The following is a 17,911-nucleotide window of genomic DNA, read 5'->3' as shown; positions in this document are numbered from 1 at the left end:
GACATAACAGCTGGGCTGCTCTGAAGGCTTCAGGTGTGTATGAAATATTTGAAGTGTGGAGCCAAGCTGGGGCAAGAGGGCACTAAGCCTGACCCAGAAATTTGCCATGAATTTGCTGGATGGCAGCAGTCAAGTCTCTGTCTGGTTTCTTTCCCTGACTTGTTTTAAACAGGAATGTGACAGGTTGAACATAAATGTGAAGGATAAACTGTGAGCAAACTGTAAACGCATAGTGCGTTCTGTATTTAGCTCTACAGAAAGAACCTGCTGCAGTGTTACTTTGAGTTCATACTTCAATGATGAACTGGTTTCAACCTCTATTGTAATTATTAGAGGGCTATTATCTTCATTAGGGCATCTCCATCACATTATTTGTTACCTGCTATTAGGCCAATGCTGTAGCCTAGAGGAATGAGTCAATAAGATGCTACAAATGTTAATTCATTTAGAACAATGTGAAACTACTTAGGGCAGTTACTTGTAGCATTTAAACACCAAAATATGCTGAGTAGCATATTTTAAATTGCCTTCTGCCTGAGGGAGCTTAGGAATAAAATTAAATGTGGTTATAGTGAGGGAAGTACTATGTTCAGCCTCTAATTGGGAGAGGGAGTGGTCTTAATCATGTAAAGACATGTCTGGCCTCTGAAAGTGTATAGAAAACTGTTTTTCTTGGATGGTGAGTTGAAAAAGATGAGAGAAGCAGGTGTCTGAACAAAAGTGAATACATATAGTCCAGCAGAGAGGATCTTTGTCAGACCAGCATTCATTTGTCCAATCTCTTAATCTAAACCACTTCAAAGCTTGAGAGATTGAACTGACTGGAAAAGCTGCCGGCTGATCTTCGATAGAGGTGCTACAGGGTGGTAGCCATAGGGTAACCAGGCTGTGTATATTCAGTACTGTGTTGTGAAACCCTGTGGCTGGAGCAGCAGAGCCCTGTCAGTTTGACTTCATGGACATGCCACTATCCTGTCTTGCCCACTCCCTGCTCAAATGTTTGGTTGCTGTCAGCAAAAGCTGAACACAGAGACTGTGCCTAGCACTGGCAGCAGAGGATGGCTGGCTGAGCCCAGACAGCTGGTGGTGGTCTGAAACACAGTGCCTATTGCTGCTGGGGAAGCCAAGACTCAGCTGGGCTTGTTTCCTTTGCAGGTGCTGGTGTGGGTGACGTGATTGTGGAAGTGGAGGATCCTCAGGGGAGAAGCCTTGCTGAAGTTGTGGTGGAAGACAAAGGCAACCAAGTCTACCGTTGCACCTACAAACCTGTTCAAGCTGGTCCTCACATTGTCAAAGTGACTTTTGCAGGGGAGGCAATTCCCAAAACTCCTTGCACTGTTCTCGTTGGAGAGGGTATGTTTTTTCAAAATGCGTATAAATGTAGATGGCCACTTTTCTCCTTGGATGTGATCACAGAAAATGCTTGGATCTTGCCTTTTTACATTCTCTGTACCTTTCAACATCTTGGTCCTGTTTCAGTGGATCACCTGGATACTCTGAGTAAACCAGTGCTCTCTAACAGTAATATGGCTTTTGTTGCTAGTTTCCTTTCTGCCTAGACTTACAAATGTTAAGCTGCCCTTTGTATTTTTTTGAGTAATTTATGTAGCTATGCAGTGTCTTGCTGTTTTCCACCCTTGTTCCTCAAATGACTGTATTTACTGTTTTCCTCCTTAACGGACACCTAATTTGCTTTCTGTTCCATCCTTACGTGCTCCTATGCTTTTAGATCTCTGCTCATCTCTCCTGAGCTACCCTCCATTTGTGGAATTTTGGACTTCACTGCTAATGGCTTCATAGTTGGTAAGAGGTGTGCAGGATGCTCCGTCATGTTTGCTTTTTGTAAGCTTCTAGCCTGCAGCTTGTCCCAGCCAAAAGGGTTTTTGGTTTTGTTGGGACTGGGGAGGAAAGTTGCAAGTGAACTGAAGCTTTGTGTGACCCAGTCAGTGAAACTGGCTTAACCACAGGCTGCCTGATGCAGCTGTGTAAGTGCTCTGCAAGCTGTTCCCACTCCACGTCAGCCACGCTCCTGTGTGTTCCCACTGAGCTTTCAGAGCTGGCAGATGGCACACGATCCCTGCTCACACCGTCCGGTATAAGATACAGGGGCGATGTTGGCTGCTGCAGGGGTGAGGGGAAAACCTGTAAGCTGTTGTAGTGAGTGAGAACCTAACAAGCTGCTTGACAGACTTGTGCTCCTGCTGTAAGCACAGTGTGTTTGGGGAAAATGCATGTTTGGTTTACAGTGCTGGGAAGCTGTGGTTGTTTGTAAGTCTCTTCAAACCTCTCAAGTCTCTGGCATTGAAGACCTTATGACAGCTGGGATTGTGTAATGAAAACTGTTCATAAGTGTGTGGTACTTTATTTCTGCAGCCACTCTGCAGGTCCAGAGAAGTGCTTGGAGTAGAGAGGCCAAGATCAGCCTAAGCCAAGTGTAATCTCCTGCCCCTACCCATGGCTGCTCCAGTCTGCAGAGGGCTTGGTGGCTTTGCTTCTGTGAAAGTGTGAACTCTGACAAGCAGAGGGGGCTTGATGCGATGTCTTTTAACAAAGCACAGGCAAAACTCAGCTTTGCTAATAGCAGTTATCCCAGTCATGTGCTTCTCAAAGATCAGCACAATAATACTGTTCACTGGGGCTTATCTGCAAAAGGGACCCTTCACCCCACGCTGCAGTGGGCCTCAGTGTGAAAGGCGTCAGGAAGGTTGTGTCTGTAGTAAATATCTCTGTGTGATAGCTGTGTAAAAGTCTTGTATTGATAACTGGCACTGAATTGGAAAGCAGCAGGGCTTCAGTGTTTGTAACCGTTCTAAGAAATGGCCTTGGAGGGGGGTCAGTGTTGCCTGGCTGCACCAACTGCTATTGCCTAAAAGCCAGGGGGTATAGACAGTGGCTGGGCAGACTCCTGTCTGTCTGCCTTAATTCTATAACCTTGTGCTGAAAGCTAAGCTGTGGTTGCCCTGAGTCAGCATTAAACTAAAGGTTGTCCCAGGCTGGCTAGGCTACCTGTATGTTGAGATCAGAGACAGTAGTAATGCCTGAAATTGCCTTGCAGCTTGCAACCCCAACGCCTGTCGTGCCACTGGTCGAGGTCTACAGCCCAAGGGCGTCCGCATCAGGGAGACGGCCGACTTCAAGGTTGATACAAGAGCAGCAGGGAGCGGAGACCTTGGAGTGACTATAAAGGGACCAAGTGAGTGCTGGAGTGAATCTGTGCTGTGCATGTGTTTTGGAGAATGGAAAGGAGCAGAGCCTGGGAAAAGGAAGAGCAGGAAGGAGATGGTGTCCTGATGGAACTGATGGGATCTGTATAAAAAGCCAGATTTCAGAAGGGTTTATTGTTACTTTGTGTCTAGTGGGGAGGTTTTGATCTGCAGGGCTGGTTAAGATTATATCTGGTTTTAGTTCTTTCCATTTTAATGCATCAGTTAGCAGAACTGAGGAAATCCATGCATCTGCCTGCTGTGGCCTCTAAGCTTTATGGGTACACACTGCATCTTCATCCAATCTGTGGAAGCAAGTCACATGCCAGGGTCTGTGGCAGGATGGAAATCCTGCTGTCATAAAGCTGGGAATGGCTCAGAGCAGTATTCCTGGTGGCACAAGCTGCTTGGGCACACAAGCGGGGGAGGAAAGGAAACCTATAGGCTGACAGAGACCATGTGTCAGGATCTATCCCCAGGTGCCTTGGTGTGTCCTGAGCTCTGGATGTGGCCCCTCTGCCTGGCAGGCTGGGAGGATGGGAGCACAGGAGCCGCTGGCTCATGCAGCTGCCAGCAGCAGTCCTGTGTGGTACTCTGAGCCCGCCACCTCCCCCCGCCTGGGGCAGCACTCAAAGGTGCATTGTATTGCCTTCACCTCCTCCACACACACACAGAGCTCTGACTGTGTGGCTTCGTGAGGCTGGGGGGAAAAAAAGCAACAGACGTATCGATGTAAATTTTAGCGTATTAAGCTTTTCTTCCTAAATTCTTCATCTTGAAGAAAATGAAAAGTAGGCATTCCCTGCATACTTGTGGTTACAAAGTCTGACGAATGTTAAGCTTTTTTGTTTTAACATATGACACGCATCATACTGCAGACTAAGAAAATAAAACACAAGGGAACTTATTAAGTCTGGTAACTTAAAATACTTTCTGCTGTATTTCTTCTGGAAGTGTTTGCTGTCTTTGTCCTAGAGGGCAGCTAGAACTAACTTCCCTTATAACCTGACCTTTTTTTTTTCTGGTGGAAGAAATTTATTCTTGCAAGCTAAAATAAATACTAGAAAACATGAACTTGTCTGAGTAATTGAAAGCAGGATGGAAACTGTTAAGTTTAATGCTGAACTGATCTTTCAACAGAGGGCTTGGAGGAGTTGGTGAAACAAAAAGGCTTTATGGATGGTATATATGCATTTGAATATTATCCAGCTACCCCAGGGAAGTACGTTGTCACAATTACATGGGGTGGACAAAACATCCCAAAAAGGTGAGTTAAAAGTAGCTTTTTGGGCATTTTTGTGTCCTTCAGTGGGTTGTGTAGCTGGTGGGCTTTTAAAGCAACGCTGACCTTTGAGAAAGCAGTGGGGAGACAAGTCAGTGGCAAACTTGTTGTAACATTTTATTTTTAACAGCCTGGTTTAGGGCTGCAGCAGCTTGACAAAGCTCTGAAGGGTGATTTGCATCAGTCTTTCTAACCCAAAATCAGGAACAAAAAAAACTAATAAAACATGGTGGATCATGCAGCTTGGACTTTGCTGTAAGATTTTGAAGGGATATGTTATTTCAGTGTCCAGGGCTATAGCAAGCAGAGCAAGTATTTGACACGCAGGATTTGTGGTGGAAGATGTAAGAACGTGATGGGTTGGATGACCTCTCTGCTAGAAAGACACTTGGCTGGGCACTGTGCCACCACATGGTAGCATCTATTAATTTGGAAAATCCAATGTAAAGCCTCATTAAAATGCCTGGGGAAAAACATGGATGCTATATTTGCCCTCATTTCTAATGCCATGCCTCGTTTTTCTCTTGTAGCCCCTTTGAAGTTCAAGTGGGTCATGAAGCAGGTCCTCAGAAAGTGCGAGCCTGGGGGCCAGGACTGCATGAGGGAATTGTGGGCAAGTCGGCCGACTTCGTGGTCGAGTCCATTGGCACAGAAGTTGGCTCTCTTGGTATGTTACTTGACTTAGTTTCCCTGAAATATTTGCATCTTGCAATGCCAGCAACGAACTCATGAGAAACAATAGGTTTCCCAACAGTAAAAAAAACATGTCTGTAAGATGTTGTGGTCTAAACAGAAACGTCTCTCAGAGTATCAAAGGCAAGTCCTAGAGACAGGAGTATGTGTGATGGAGAGTGTTAATCTGTGCTTTTGTGGGATGAGATTCAGAAGGGAATGATGGATGATGGATTATCTCCTGTATTGCTGAAGAAGGGTGATTGAGAGATCAGGTGTGGTTATGGCTAACAAAAAGCTATTTGTGGAAGTGGTGTTAGCAGCCACCACAAACCTAACGTGAGGAACCTACTTGTTCCTTTTTCAGGCTTTGCAATAGAAGGCCCTTCTCAGGCTAAAATTGAGTGTGATGACAAGAACGATGGCTCATGTGATGTGAAGTATTGGCCCAAAGAGCCTGGTGAATATGCTGTGCACATCATGTGTGATGATGAGGACATAAAAGACAGCCCTTACATGGCCTTCATTCGCCCGGCTTCAGGAGACTTCAATGCGGATAAGGTGGGGCATAGAAGTTCACCCATGGCATAGCACGTCTTTGGTGTAACTACAGTGGATGCTATATTTTATATAGTTTGGTGTAACTACAGAGATGTTTCTGAAGGATTCTGGTAGCAGACTCTTAAGCTACCTCTGCTTAAAGCTCTGAATTTGCCAAGGTATTACCCAGCCAGATATTCCCCAGCTTTTTCTAATAACACTGTTGTGGTTTTGATTTAATGTAATGAAAACTTGCTGAAGTAGTATCACATGCTTCATGGGGTTTGTGGAGGGGGCAGGTCTTCATACATAAATCACTTAGTTTTGCTTCTCTTTCTGAACTGCAAACTAATACTCTTGAGGTGCCCTTTTAGGTGAAGGCTTACGGCCCGGGCTTGGAGAGGACTGGCTGTATAGTGAACAATCCTGCTGAGTTCACAGTTGAAACCAAGGACGCTGGGAAAGCACCTCTGAAGATGTATGCACAGGTAAAAAGCCAAAGGCAGCTGTGTGAAACTGCAGCAAAAGGGCTTTAATACTGTTTAGAAAAATGCCTTAAGTATTTCTACTTGCTTACATGCCACTTTATTCTGGGCATGTGTAATTCACTCACAGCTCTGTGCTTTGATCTGTGTAATGTAGTCAGGCAACAACTGAAGACAAAGTGACTTCTCTGTGGTGTATGAAGTACATGGCTTTGCTTCCTTACTTGGAGTCTCCTCAGCAAAGCAAGGTGTAGTTTCCTTGAGTTGTCATTTGGAAGCACTGAAGTGTCTCTGAACCTGTGAATTTTCTATGTGTTGTAGGATGGTGTATGAATGAGCAAGTGTTAGATGAGGAAGACTTAAAGTAGTGTAAATTTCACATTTCTTCAGTATTTCTGAGCTGCAGTTCTGAAAAACCTGACACATTTTGGAACAGTCTTGGGCTGTTCAAACTATGCAAACATACTTGAAGTGCCTGAACCTTCTGCTTGTATTACTGCTTTTTAGGATGGAGAAGGAAACCCTATTGATATCCAGATAAAGAGCAAGCCTGATGGTGTGTTTGCCTGCTCCTACGTGCCAGTTAAACCAATCAAACATACAATTTCTGTTGTCTGGGGAGGAGCCAATGTGCCCAATAGCCCATTTAGGGTAAGTACAGAGATAGTTCTTAGTTCTAGCCAAATAGGACATTGGTGCTCACAACTACTTGTTAGGATGATAAAACCCTTCTGTGAATTTCAAGAAGGTGTGCCCTTCTGCTCCATTTTTTTAGGAATCTCTCCACTTGTATAAATCTTTCTATTTTTACAAGCTCACATGGTGGTTTCCTATCAGCCCAGCTGCAGCCTGGGATATTTGGGGCCATTCATTTGCATTCATTTGGGGCCAAACATTTGCATGTTTTCCTGTAGCTCCAAACAATGCTCTGACTTGGCTATGATCTTGAGTGTGACGGAGATGTGCGATTCTGACCCTTGTGAATTTGTGTAGGTCCTTATAGGTCAAGGGAGTCATCCTCAGAAAGTCAAAGTGTTTGGACCTGGTGTGGAGAGAACTGGCCTGAAAGCAAGTGAGCCAACCCACTTCACTGTAGACTGCACAGATGCAGGAGAAGGTAAAGGCAGCCAGGGCTGTTCTGTGGTATCAGAATCACAGGTCATGCAAGGAGGGGATTATGTACTGTTCCATGCTGATTTTCCTTGTGTAGTGGAAAAACCTTGGAAGCAGAACATTGCAGTGACTTGTGATCTGGTCTGCTACATTAGTTAACATGATGACTCAACAACTAGAAATGGGAATGGTCTGGCTGTTTGGCTGGTAATGTCTGTCCAGTAGCAAAACCTCCACTTGCTTTTCCTAGGTGATGTCAGTGTTGGAATTAAGTGTGATGCTCGTGTGGTCAGCAATGAGGAAGAGGACATAGATTTCGACATCATCCACAATGCTAATGATACGTTCACAGTGAAATACTCACCCCCTGCTGCCGGGCGCTACACTATTAAAGTGCTTTTTGCAGGAGAGGTTTGTAATCTTCATTTTGCAGCCTGATGTTTCTAGAATCTGTTTATCTGCTCTTTGATCACCATGCATGTGCCAGTTCACAGCTGGCTCCTTCCATGTCAGTTCACATGCACTTTGTCTGGTCACTGTTTCTGTAACAGTGTAAAAAACGGAAACTTCTTTTGTAATACTTGGAGAGGAGTTGGCTGGGGACACTGAAGTTTAAGTGCAATGTGTTGGATTGGCATAATGAGTGTGGTCTCCATGGTGGGGCAAGGCTGCTTTCTAAAGGAAAAAAGCCTAAGTGACTTTTCAAAGAAAATAAGGGAAAAAAGTTTTCCTTAAAAATAAAAAACAGAGAGGGACAAAATTCCAGCTGTTAACTTTGCCCTAGATTTTGAATTATACTACTCAGTAAGGCAATGTTTAAGTGAGGTGAAATTTTACTCAAGATGCTGGAATTAGAGCAGAATTATTTTAAAATTATTATCTAATTTTGGCTAGTGAAGAGTGACCTGGTTATTTTTGGGGTTGTGTTTCTGTTGCAGGAAATTCCTGCAAGCCCGTTCAGAGTGAAAGTGGACCCCTCACACGATGCCAGCAAAGTGAAAGCTGAAGGACCTGGGCTGAACAAAACTGGTGAGAGCTGGGTTCATGTAGTGTGGCCAGTACTGGACCATGAGGAGCTGTTGCAGGGTGGTCACAGCCTGGCCGAGCATTGCTGGGGTGCAGCAGCAGGGTGCGGTGTCAGGCAGTTGGAAACAACGCCTTTCCTTTGGCATTTTTCTTCACTGGGCTTTATTGGTACTGAATGCTTCTTGAGAAGAGTTTCTATGTGTGAGCTGGGTGTAAATTACAATTAACATATTTCTTTAGGTGTGGAAAATGGCAAACCAACACACTTCACTGTGTTCACCAAGGGAGCTGGAAAAGCACCACTGGATGTGCAGTTCAGCAGCTCAGTGCCGGGAGAGGCAGTGATGGATCTGGATATCATTGACAACTATGACTATTCCCACACTGTTAGGTACACGCCCATACAGCAGGTAAGTCCGACTCTTGCAGGAGTACAAGAGTGAACAACTCATGTTGCTGTAGTGCAATGACCTCCCTCCCTAGTACCTGTGCACAGACAGAAAAGCAGAAAAAATTGGCAGGGTGTCCTGTTCCCCAGGATCCCTAAAGCCTGCAGTACAATCGGAATTGGAAAGGGGTAATCCAATTTTTCTGGTGTAGTTATTGATAGCTTGCCACTGTTTTATTTTCTCTGGAAAAGAGAGATATTGAAGTGGTAGCACACAGCTCACATTGCCATTCTATACCTTATCAGTTGAAGAAGAAAAGTGGCAAAGCTTCTTAGACTCCACAATGGAGCTGACTGCTGCCCCAGCTGCCCTGGGCTGCCACAGTCCTGCAGAGTTGGGGTTGTAGTGTGCTGCCTGTCAGCAAGCTGCTCATATCAGGAGCTGGAGTGCAAACCTGAGCAGGGACAAAAAGAAGGGTTTGGGTTTGCACTAGTTCCCAGTAGAAAAGCGAAGAAGTTGTTGCTGAGGAGGGAAGCTGAGCTGCAGATTAAATGCATCAAAGTATTTGTCTGCAGTTGAGGTTTGCCCTTAGGTTGGAAAAAATCGAGTCTGACTTGATTTCACAGAGGTGCTTCCTAGCAACACCATTAAAGAGCTGAAAGTGGAAGCTGCTAATAACTGGAAATATTTTTCCTTATGCTGTACTTGCATGTTTGTAAAGGGCTGCTAAACACCAGAATGCACGAATCTTGTATTTCTGAGGACATAGGTGCTCTGGTGCTGAGATGAAAGTGTTTTGCTGCTCTTGTTCTCCTTAACAACCAAATGAGCTACTAGGTCATCTACCCCAGCTTCCTTGAATGGAGCTATGTGAAAGTGGACTGATAAGGAAGACTGCAGTATTATTTAGCTGATAATGCTGGATTAGAATTCTTGGAAGCACCATAGAGCTAGCATTTGTTTTTGGATAAAGCAGTTACATGATCTCAGGATATGGCTGGCGTGCCTTTTTGGAGAGGCTTTGCTTGTTCAGTCAGGGTTGGTACACAGAAGGGAGCACTCCTCTGTACTCCATGTGTTTATGAGCAGTACCAGATTGCTGTGTTTCACCTGAAAAGCACTGGTAAAACAAGCTAAGATGCCCAAACCAGGTTTCTCGCTTGGGTCTTCCATCTGGAGAAGTACCACGGGTCATGGAGGAGCTGTGGGCTTACAGGAGATGCTTGTGGACAGCAGTGGCAGGAGAGCAGTGGTTAAAGAGAGGTGAAGATAGACTGCTCAGTAATTAGAGTAGCCTCATTGTCCCTCCACGCTGTGAGCACATAGGTCTTTCCTGGACCCTGTCTTGCTCAGGTTCCTAAGCAGTAGCTTATGAATGAGACTCTGGACTCTTCAGAGCAGGGGAAGGATGGAGTAGGTAGTTAAATTCCTGAGGGGCAGCGTCAGCCGCAGAGCAGCCTTGGTTTAATGCTGTTTATTCGGTCTTATCTATCTCGTGGTGTTGCTACAGCTACCCATGTGTGTGTTTTCTAAAAACAACCAAAAATAATCATGGAAGCTATTCACTAGCTTGCATGAAATATCCATGATTATTTCACTTGGGAGCCGAACCAGCCAAGAATGAAAAGTAAGCAAACAGTGACTATAGCTAAAATATGGACTGCGGTAGGAGAGAATAAAAGGAGCACACATCATGGGGCTGGAGCTTGCCATGGCTGTGCAGCATTCCAGCCAAAATACACAAGAGCATTAATCTTTCTGACTTGTAGAGCTTAAACCCCTGGTATTTCAGATGCTGTAATAATACGGCCTCTTTGCAGTCTTAGCTTTGGCCTCTCCATGTGGTGGAAGGGGATACCTGGTCTGGAGCAGTGGGACATTCATTCAGCTGTCGGATCTGAGCGCCGGGAGGGTGGGAGCCAGCCTGAGCTAGAGCCTTTGCCAGGCAGCTTGGATATAGTCTAATTAAATGTTGGAAAGAACTGTCTTTTTCTCTCTTCCTGTATTAAATAAAAACCATTTAGTACTTTGAAGGGCTGCAGTGGTGTGAGAGCTTTAGTGTCCATAAATCAGTAAGTTTGGCTGTGGCCAGATAAAATGGATTAGTTGATGTGGTTATGTACTGCTTGGGTGTTGGTGTGTCTGTACGAAGTGGGGAACTGAGCTAATTTGTAAATTCTCCAACTAGGGTCCAATGAAGGTTTTGGTGACTTACGGTGGTGATCCTATCCCTAAAAGCCCTTTCATGGTGGGCGTTGCTGCTCCTCTAGACCTAAGCAAAGTTAAGGTCAATGGACTCGAAAACAGTAAGTACCTGTGGGCTGGAAGCCTCTGAAGGGTCTCTGGAGTCTTGGTGATAGGCAACATGTCCTGCTGGAACAGGAGCTGGCAAAACAATCTCCTTTTTAACTTGCTACAGCTGGGCATCAACCAGCTCCAACTTTATAACTTGACCACTCAGTCCTCATGAGGACTGAATTTTAATTTAGATTTTTTTTTTTTTCTTTTTTGCAAAGATTACATAGTTATGTGGACAAAATGTGTGTCTGGGGTTTGGTCCTTTGTGGTGAACAGAGCTGGATGCTTCACCAGGCTGAGCACTCACTGATGAAATCTGTTTCCCTGAGGGCTAGATGGCTGTTTGTTTAAATGTGTCAGACTGCTACAGTTCACAGTGTCATTCATACAGTCTTTTTGTTTTCCTAAAGTGGAAGAACTTAAGGCAGTGAAATATGTTGCTTTCCTGAAATGAGCCTCTGATACTGTCAGACCACATCTTACAGGCTTGTTTCCCCTATAGCTTTGTAGCATCAATTAACTAAAGCATTTGATTTTAGCTGGGTTTTTTTTTGTTTGGCTTGGGAGGGGTTTTTGCTTGCAGAGGGATGTAAACTGGGCAGGGCTCTGGCAATACCTGCTCCCTCAGTGATATGTGCATGGGCGATTCCTTGGACCACTGTCTGATGTTAAGTAAGTCATGTAATATGGGTTTTGTCTTTTTCAGGAGTGGAAGTAGGGAAGGATCAGGAATTTGTAATTGATACCAAAGGAGCAGGTGGGCAGGGTAAACTGGAGGTTAATATTTCCAGTCCTATGAGGAAGGCTGTGCCATGTCTGGTGGAACCAGTTCTGGGTAAGGAGTGCAGCACTGCAAAATACATCCCACGGGAAGAAGGACTGTATGTGGTGGATGTGAGTTATGATGGCAACCCAATCCCAGGGAGCCCCTACACTGTGGAGGCCACATTACCTCCAGACCCCTCCAAGGTAAGTGAGTGGTATAGGGCTGTAACAGCAACTGATACCTGAAAACTGAATTGTGGGCTATTGCATGAGACTTGGCTTGGTCTTGGCCAAAACGTACCCCAGAATGGCCTTACTCAGAGCACTCAGTGATTCCTTTTGAAGCCTCTAGGACTTGTAGAATTCATTCCTGTAACACTGTATTTAAAAAAAACATTGAGCTAATCAAAAATATGGCAAGCATCCTGCATAGTGTGGTAAACTTAAGCATTGCTCCTAATTTAATAGGAATCTTTCTGATAAGCATCTCTGATATATTAAGATACTTTTTTCTAAGGAAATATATTTCAAGAAAAACATGTGTCCAGCCATCAAATAGTTTAAAATTTCCACCTTTTATTTCCCACGGCTATATAAAAACAGCTATGGTGAAATTACAAATATCCTTGCCTAGAAACCTCTTTGGAGGAGGAGTACCAACTTTACAGTAAAAATGGGATGAGTGGCAAGGAGAACAGTGCCTTCTGTGTGTTTTTAAGAGCCTGTTAATTGAGTCCCACATACAAACAAGTCTAACTAGGCAGTCTTCTGGCAATAACATGGAAAAGGCAGTTTAGCTCAACTGCATATTCTCTTCTAGGTAAAAGCTCATGGTCCAGGTCTTCGAGGTGGCCTCGTTGGAAAACCAGCCCAGTTCACAATAGATACTAAAGGGGCAGGAACTGGAGGTTTGGGTTTGACAGTAGAAGGCCCATGTGAAGCTAAAATTGAGTGTTCGGACAATGGCGATGGAACCTGCTCTGTCTCGTACCTGCCTACGAAGCCTGGAGAGTATTTTGTAAACATCCTCTTTGAAGAAGTTCACATTCCCGGTTCACCCTTTAAGGCAGATATAGAAATGCCATTTGATGTCTCTAAAGTCATTGCCACAGGCCCAGGTCTGGAGCGTGGTAAAGTGGGCGAGGCAGGGCTGCTGAATGTCGACTGCACGGAAGCGGGCCCTGGGGACCTGCGGGTGGACATGGTGTCAGATACTGGCTCCAAAGCTGAGGTCCAGATCGATGATAACAAAGACGGAACCTATGTCGTTACCTACGTGCCTCTCTCGGCTGGCATGTACACAATCAAGATGAGATATGGAGGAGAGCAAGTGCCTAAATTCCCAGCCCGGGTCAAAGTGGAGCCAGCTGTGGACACAAGCAGAGTTAAAGTGTTTGGGCCAGGTGTGGAAGGAAAAGGTGAGAATAATTGTTGTTATCAGAGTTTGTAGGACTTGCAGTTCTTTTTGAGTATTCTGAGCATTGAAAGTTGTAAAAGCCTTGCATGCTTCCATGGTGATCCTTGGACAGGAGGGAGTCTCATGTTCCCAGCTAAGTTGTTTATCATGCTGCTTCACGAAATGTTTTGTTGTTGAGAATATATGCACTTCTTGAAGTGACTCTTCAAAATGTTTCCTGCAGACGTCTTCCGAGAAGCTACAACTGAGTTCACTGTGGATGCTCGACCTTTAACAAAGGCTGGTGGTGACCACATCAGGACACAGATCACGAGCCCATCTGGCTCCCCCACAGACTGTCTCATCCAAGACAATGCTGATGGAACATATTCAGTGGAGTACACACCATTTGAAAAGGGTAACCGCAGGGCTTGTTTTCTTTTACTTGAAAGGGGAAAACCGAGAGCAAGCAGCTCTTCTGCTACTTTCATTTGGCAAACCCCTGAGGTGTGCCAGTAACTTGTTGGCATCTTTGCAAGAGGTCTGCCAGTAGAAGAGCTAGTTCTGCAGGAAGTAGCTCTACTTGAACTTGAAGAACTGACTTTTACGGTAACTTGGCTTTAAAAGAACAGCGTGTAGATGGCATCTCAGTTACAAAACACTAGTGAAGCCTTGTGAAATGCAGGAGGAAACACTTACCCATAAACTGACATTTAAGTCTGTAGCATCTTGTAGAATGATGTTAAATTATGAGCATGTTTAGGGAATTCAGAAGATGTTTCCCTCTTCTTAACAGGTCCGCACACAGTCAGCGTGACGTACGATGGTGTGCCTGTGCCAAATAGTCCCTTCAGAGTGAATGTCACAGAGGGCTGCCATCCATCACGTGTGAAGGCCCAAGGACCTGGACTCACAGAAGCTTTCACAAATCAGCCAAATGCCTTTTCGGTTGTCACCAGGTGACAGGGCCTGCTTGATCTTGAAGGAATATCTGAGGGGGGGAAGAGTGTAGTGGTGTGCACAATGCAGGATGCTGAACTCCATACAAATATTTATAAAAAGTCCAAGCTGTGTCCTGCTGATGACTGTGTGCTACCTCATCATCTACTCTGCTCTGCAAACATTTGACATTAGGGATTGATAGTTACTGAGGAGAAAATTCTAGGAAAATGTGAATGAGCTAGTGCTGAACAGCTTTGCCTGCCAGCACATGCTGAAGGCTGAACATCGCAAGTCAGGACACCATATTCCCAGAAAGGATGAAAATGCAGCCAGAGCACACAAAGGCTACAAAGCTGCCATTAGAAGCAGGTGATTCTAACAGTGTGTGTTTCTGTCTTACAGAGGGGCAGGAATTGGTGGCCTTGGAATAACTGTTGAAGGACCTTCAGAATCTAAAATTAGCTGTAAAGATAACAAAGATGGGAGCTGCAGTGCTGAGTATGTTCCTTATGTTCCAGGAGATTACGATGTTAACATCACGTATGGGGGAGAGCATATTCCTGGTAAGAACTCTTGCTCAGTGGCTTTCAGAAGAGGGAAGAAGTCAAACTAAGGACTTGGAGCTCTCAGTTGGCTGCATCTCCCTTGTGCTATGAAATGTTGATGTGATTTTGACTTTCTGCTTTTCCTCAGAACTCAGGCAGAAAAGGCAGTGGCATTTGCTCAAGTGGGTACAGATGAGTGGGACAGGGAAAGGGACACTAACCCTTGACAAATAACTGGTCTTATGCACAAGTGGTGTGTAATACTTTAGGTCATGAAAATAGCCCTTTGGTATGTGGGTACATAAAAGATCCTATTCTGCAGTAAGAGGGTCTAATGGGTGATCCTGTCATGGGGATTTTATTAAACACTGCAATTTTTGGTCACTGCAGAAAGCATAGTAACTGTTCCCTAAACCAGACATTTACCTGTGCATGCATTGTATGTTGCATGTAAATTGGATGTTTCCTGTTGGTCCCATTCTCTTTGTTGACTTACTGAACTTGGTAAGATATGAAGGAAACGCATCGCCTCCATGATGCTTCATTTGCCCTTCTGGTTTCTTTCATGTTTGCTATTTTTCCTGAGGTGTGAGAAGCAGATGGATCACAACAGAATTGTTGTCAACAATTATATGAAAATGTAGAAGCACCATCACTATACTTCTGACTTTTGCAGAAGCAGAGGGATAGTGTGGAAGCTGTGGGGTTGTCATTCCTGCCTGCAGCAAAGGCACAGTAATAAAAAAGCCTAAGGAAAAGTGGGGAGAAAAGACCTTTTGTTCTCTGTAACTGTTAACTTCTTGTGTTTAACACTTGCTATGTCAACTTCCAGGCAGTCCTTTCAAGGTTCCTGTGAAGGATGTTGTGGATCCCAGCAAGGTGAAGATAGCAGGACCAGGTCTGGGAACAGCTGTCCGAGCCAAAATCCCCCAGTCCTTCACTGTAGATGCCAGCAAGGCAGGAATAGCACCTCTTGAGGTGATGGTGACAGGACCCAGAGGTAAGAACCAAAGTATTCCATCTAACTGTGCCCATATCTGTATTTGGGCAGGTAACATGGTCCTGGCCCTGCTTGCAAGGGTGGCAGTGCCACTTGAATGAGCATTTACCTCTGTTCCTGTTCATCTGGCATGTGCCCCTTGGCAGCTGACCCACGTGTCATGCTGTGAAAGGAGAGCTGTGTCCTGGGTGGTGCTGCTTTGGACAGTGTCTTTGATGGCTTTAGCCTAATCTTCAGGGCTGGGAGAAGTGATGCGAGTAACCATCACCGGTGAACAATTGTGTGTTAAGTTTTAGACATCAAAAAGTGAATCCACAGGTCTAGCATGTGAGCAGTGACTTGGGAAACCTGTGTCAGTGTATTGCAGGAGTCTCTGAATCATGGTGAAACTTCCCAGTGGTCCCCAGAGAGCAACAAGGCCCTTGAATGATAGCATTAATGGTGTTTGCATTAACCTAGAAAGCCGTGTCTCAGTGGCACAGTATCTTGGCAGTGAGTACCTGTTGGCTGCCAGTCTCACCTTGCTGGGAGGTGAGAGCTGCCTCCCCATTGGAGTGTCAGGTCCCGCTGTGCAGGTGCCCCGCAGGTAACACTTCTTTAATTCTAGCGGATGAGACGGATTCCCAGGGATGGCGCTCCCCATTGAAAGCAATTTCGGATTTCTTTAAAGGTGGTCCCAAGGGTGACACTGAGACAGGTTTGAACTCTCACTAACTACTGGCAATTTTGGCTCTTGGAAATCCGGTTAGCAGCAGCAAGAATCATCTGGAGGAGGGAATGGGAGCCAAAGGTGTTGCTTTTAGGCTGTGCATGGCAACTGTATACATTTCTTTTGTGCTTGCTTTATTATTAATCCTTTCTATATTTTAAAGCCAACTTGTAATTGTAGGCTGCTTTGTGTGTTGATCTGAACTGATATGTCACATAATCTGTTGTAGATTTAGCTTAATGCAAATTGAAATGATTGATCCTGCTTTCTTAGTTCTTTGGCAGCTTGCAGGGTGTTCCTGCCTAGGCAGCAAGCCTGCCTTTCCAAACACCTGATTGTGAAAGACTCAGCTGGTGAATGCTACACACCAACTGGCTTTAGGGCTCAATTCTGTGCTGTGAATCCCAGTAATAATAAGTAATCTTGCAAATGACAGTTCAGACAATTATAAGCATTACTCATTTTCTGTCTTGAAAGATCTTCAGTGCACTTTAGCAATTGACCTAGACTGTACCGAAAGGCAGATCTTTCTCCAGTATTTTCATGCTAGCTTCTGTTTACAGCAAGAAGATGGGAGCCCAGAGAGCAGTGGATAACAAATCTATCTCAAGTCAATGGCTTTGAATACAAAATATGGGAAACTGATCATTGATCCATGCCTGTTGCTTTCATTAAAAAAAACCCATTGAAATTTAGCTTGTTGCCAGCTGTAAATGAGCAGTGCATCTTGTAGCTTTGTGCAGCAGATGACTGTATTTTAATAGCACAGCTGAAAAAAACATTTGTTGCTTTTTTAGGAGTTGTGGGACCTGTTAATGTGGTAGACAATGGAGATGGCACCCACACGGTGGTGTACACCCCTATGCAGGAGGGACCCTACATGATCTCTGTCAAATATGCTGATGAAGAGATTCCTCGAAGGTAAGGTGATGAGAACTGAAGATTTAACAATCCAGTTGTGTTCTCCCAGCACATGAGCACCATTTAAGGACTGGCTGTGGTCCTTTCTACTTAACCAGTGCAGTTTCTTGCACAACTTCAGGGTTCAGTGATATTTTGAGTCCATTGCACCTGCAGCAGACACTGTAGGAGGAGTGTATCCACATGTACCTCAACGTGTACTGCAGCAACTAGCAGCCATTGACTTGGGAGGAGGGGAAATAATGGGTTTCTCTTTAAGTCCCTTCAAGGTGAAGGTGCTTCCTACATATGATGCCAGTAAAGTGACAGCGAGTGGACCAGGGCTCAGTTCCTATGGCATTCTAGCCAGCCTGCCTGTGGAGTTTGCTGTGGATGCTAAGGATGCTGGGCAGGGACTTCTGGCTGTACAGATCACGGTGAGTAACAAAACCAAGGAAACATGTTTTCTAGGTGGGCATGAGTCTCTCCTTTCAGAAGTGTCCACAGCTTTATCCTCACATACCCAGTGTCCTGGAGACTGGGCTGCTGACTGGACTCTTAAGGTTTGGTACAGGAGAGTCTTGAACTCTGCATTTGTGGAGCTCTCGAGAGTGCTTTTGTGAAACTTCTGTCTTAGTCATCAGCT

At 44.9% G+C, this 17,911-nt stretch overlaps 1 protein-coding gene across 3 annotated transcripts in view; it reads left to right on the top strand.

The window, feature by feature from the left end:
* FLNB (filamin B) overlaps positions 1 to 17,911 on the top strand; it is a 72,009-nt gene that overhangs the window by 31,530 nt on the left and 22,568 nt on the right. For all 3 annotated transcript variants that reach the window (XM_042017451.1, XM_042017461.1, XM_042017468.1), the window contains exons 8-27: positions 1,156 to 1,353; positions 3,056 to 3,193; positions 4,344 to 4,470; positions 5,016 to 5,152; positions 5,525 to 5,718; positions 6,072 to 6,185; positions 6,690 to 6,833; positions 7,176 to 7,299; positions 7,546 to 7,706; positions 8,234 to 8,324; positions 8,562 to 8,731; positions 10,899 to 11,016; positions 11,715 to 11,977; positions 12,594 to 13,191; positions 13,414 to 13,587; positions 13,966 to 14,128; positions 14,514 to 14,674; positions 15,489 to 15,656; positions 17,163 to 17,286; positions 17,546 to 17,702. In XM_042017451.1, the coding sequence (XP_041873385.1) occupies positions 1,156 to 1,353; positions 3,056 to 3,193; positions 4,344 to 4,470; positions 5,016 to 5,152; positions 5,525 to 5,718; positions 6,072 to 6,185; positions 6,690 to 6,833; positions 7,176 to 7,299; positions 7,546 to 7,706; positions 8,234 to 8,324; positions 8,562 to 8,731; positions 10,899 to 11,016; positions 11,715 to 11,977; positions 12,594 to 13,191; positions 13,414 to 13,587; positions 13,966 to 14,128; positions 14,514 to 14,674; positions 15,489 to 15,656; positions 17,163 to 17,286; positions 17,546 to 17,702 (3,524 nt within the window). The remainder of the gene's footprint in view (positions 1 to 1,155; positions 1,354 to 3,055; positions 3,194 to 4,343; positions 4,471 to 5,015; positions 5,153 to 5,524; positions 5,719 to 6,071; positions 6,186 to 6,689; positions 6,834 to 7,175; positions 7,300 to 7,545; positions 7,707 to 8,233; positions 8,325 to 8,561; positions 8,732 to 10,898; positions 11,017 to 11,714; positions 11,978 to 12,593; positions 13,192 to 13,413; positions 13,588 to 13,965; positions 14,129 to 14,513; positions 14,675 to 15,488; positions 15,657 to 17,162; positions 17,287 to 17,545; positions 17,703 to 17,911) is intronic.

This window comes from Corvus kubaryi, unplaced genomic scaffold (genome assembly GCF_017639235.1).
Source record: "Corvus kubaryi isolate FWS band 111438036 unplaced genomic scaffold, C.kubaryi_AGA036_p1.0 136, whole genome shotgun sequence".
In the NCBI taxonomy this organism is placed as follows: Eukaryota; Metazoa; Chordata; class Aves; order Passeriformes; family Corvidae; genus Corvus; species Corvus kubaryi.
The sequence above is the reverse complement of the archived record's forward strand: the minus strand, read 5'-3'. Positions and strand labels throughout refer to the sequence as shown.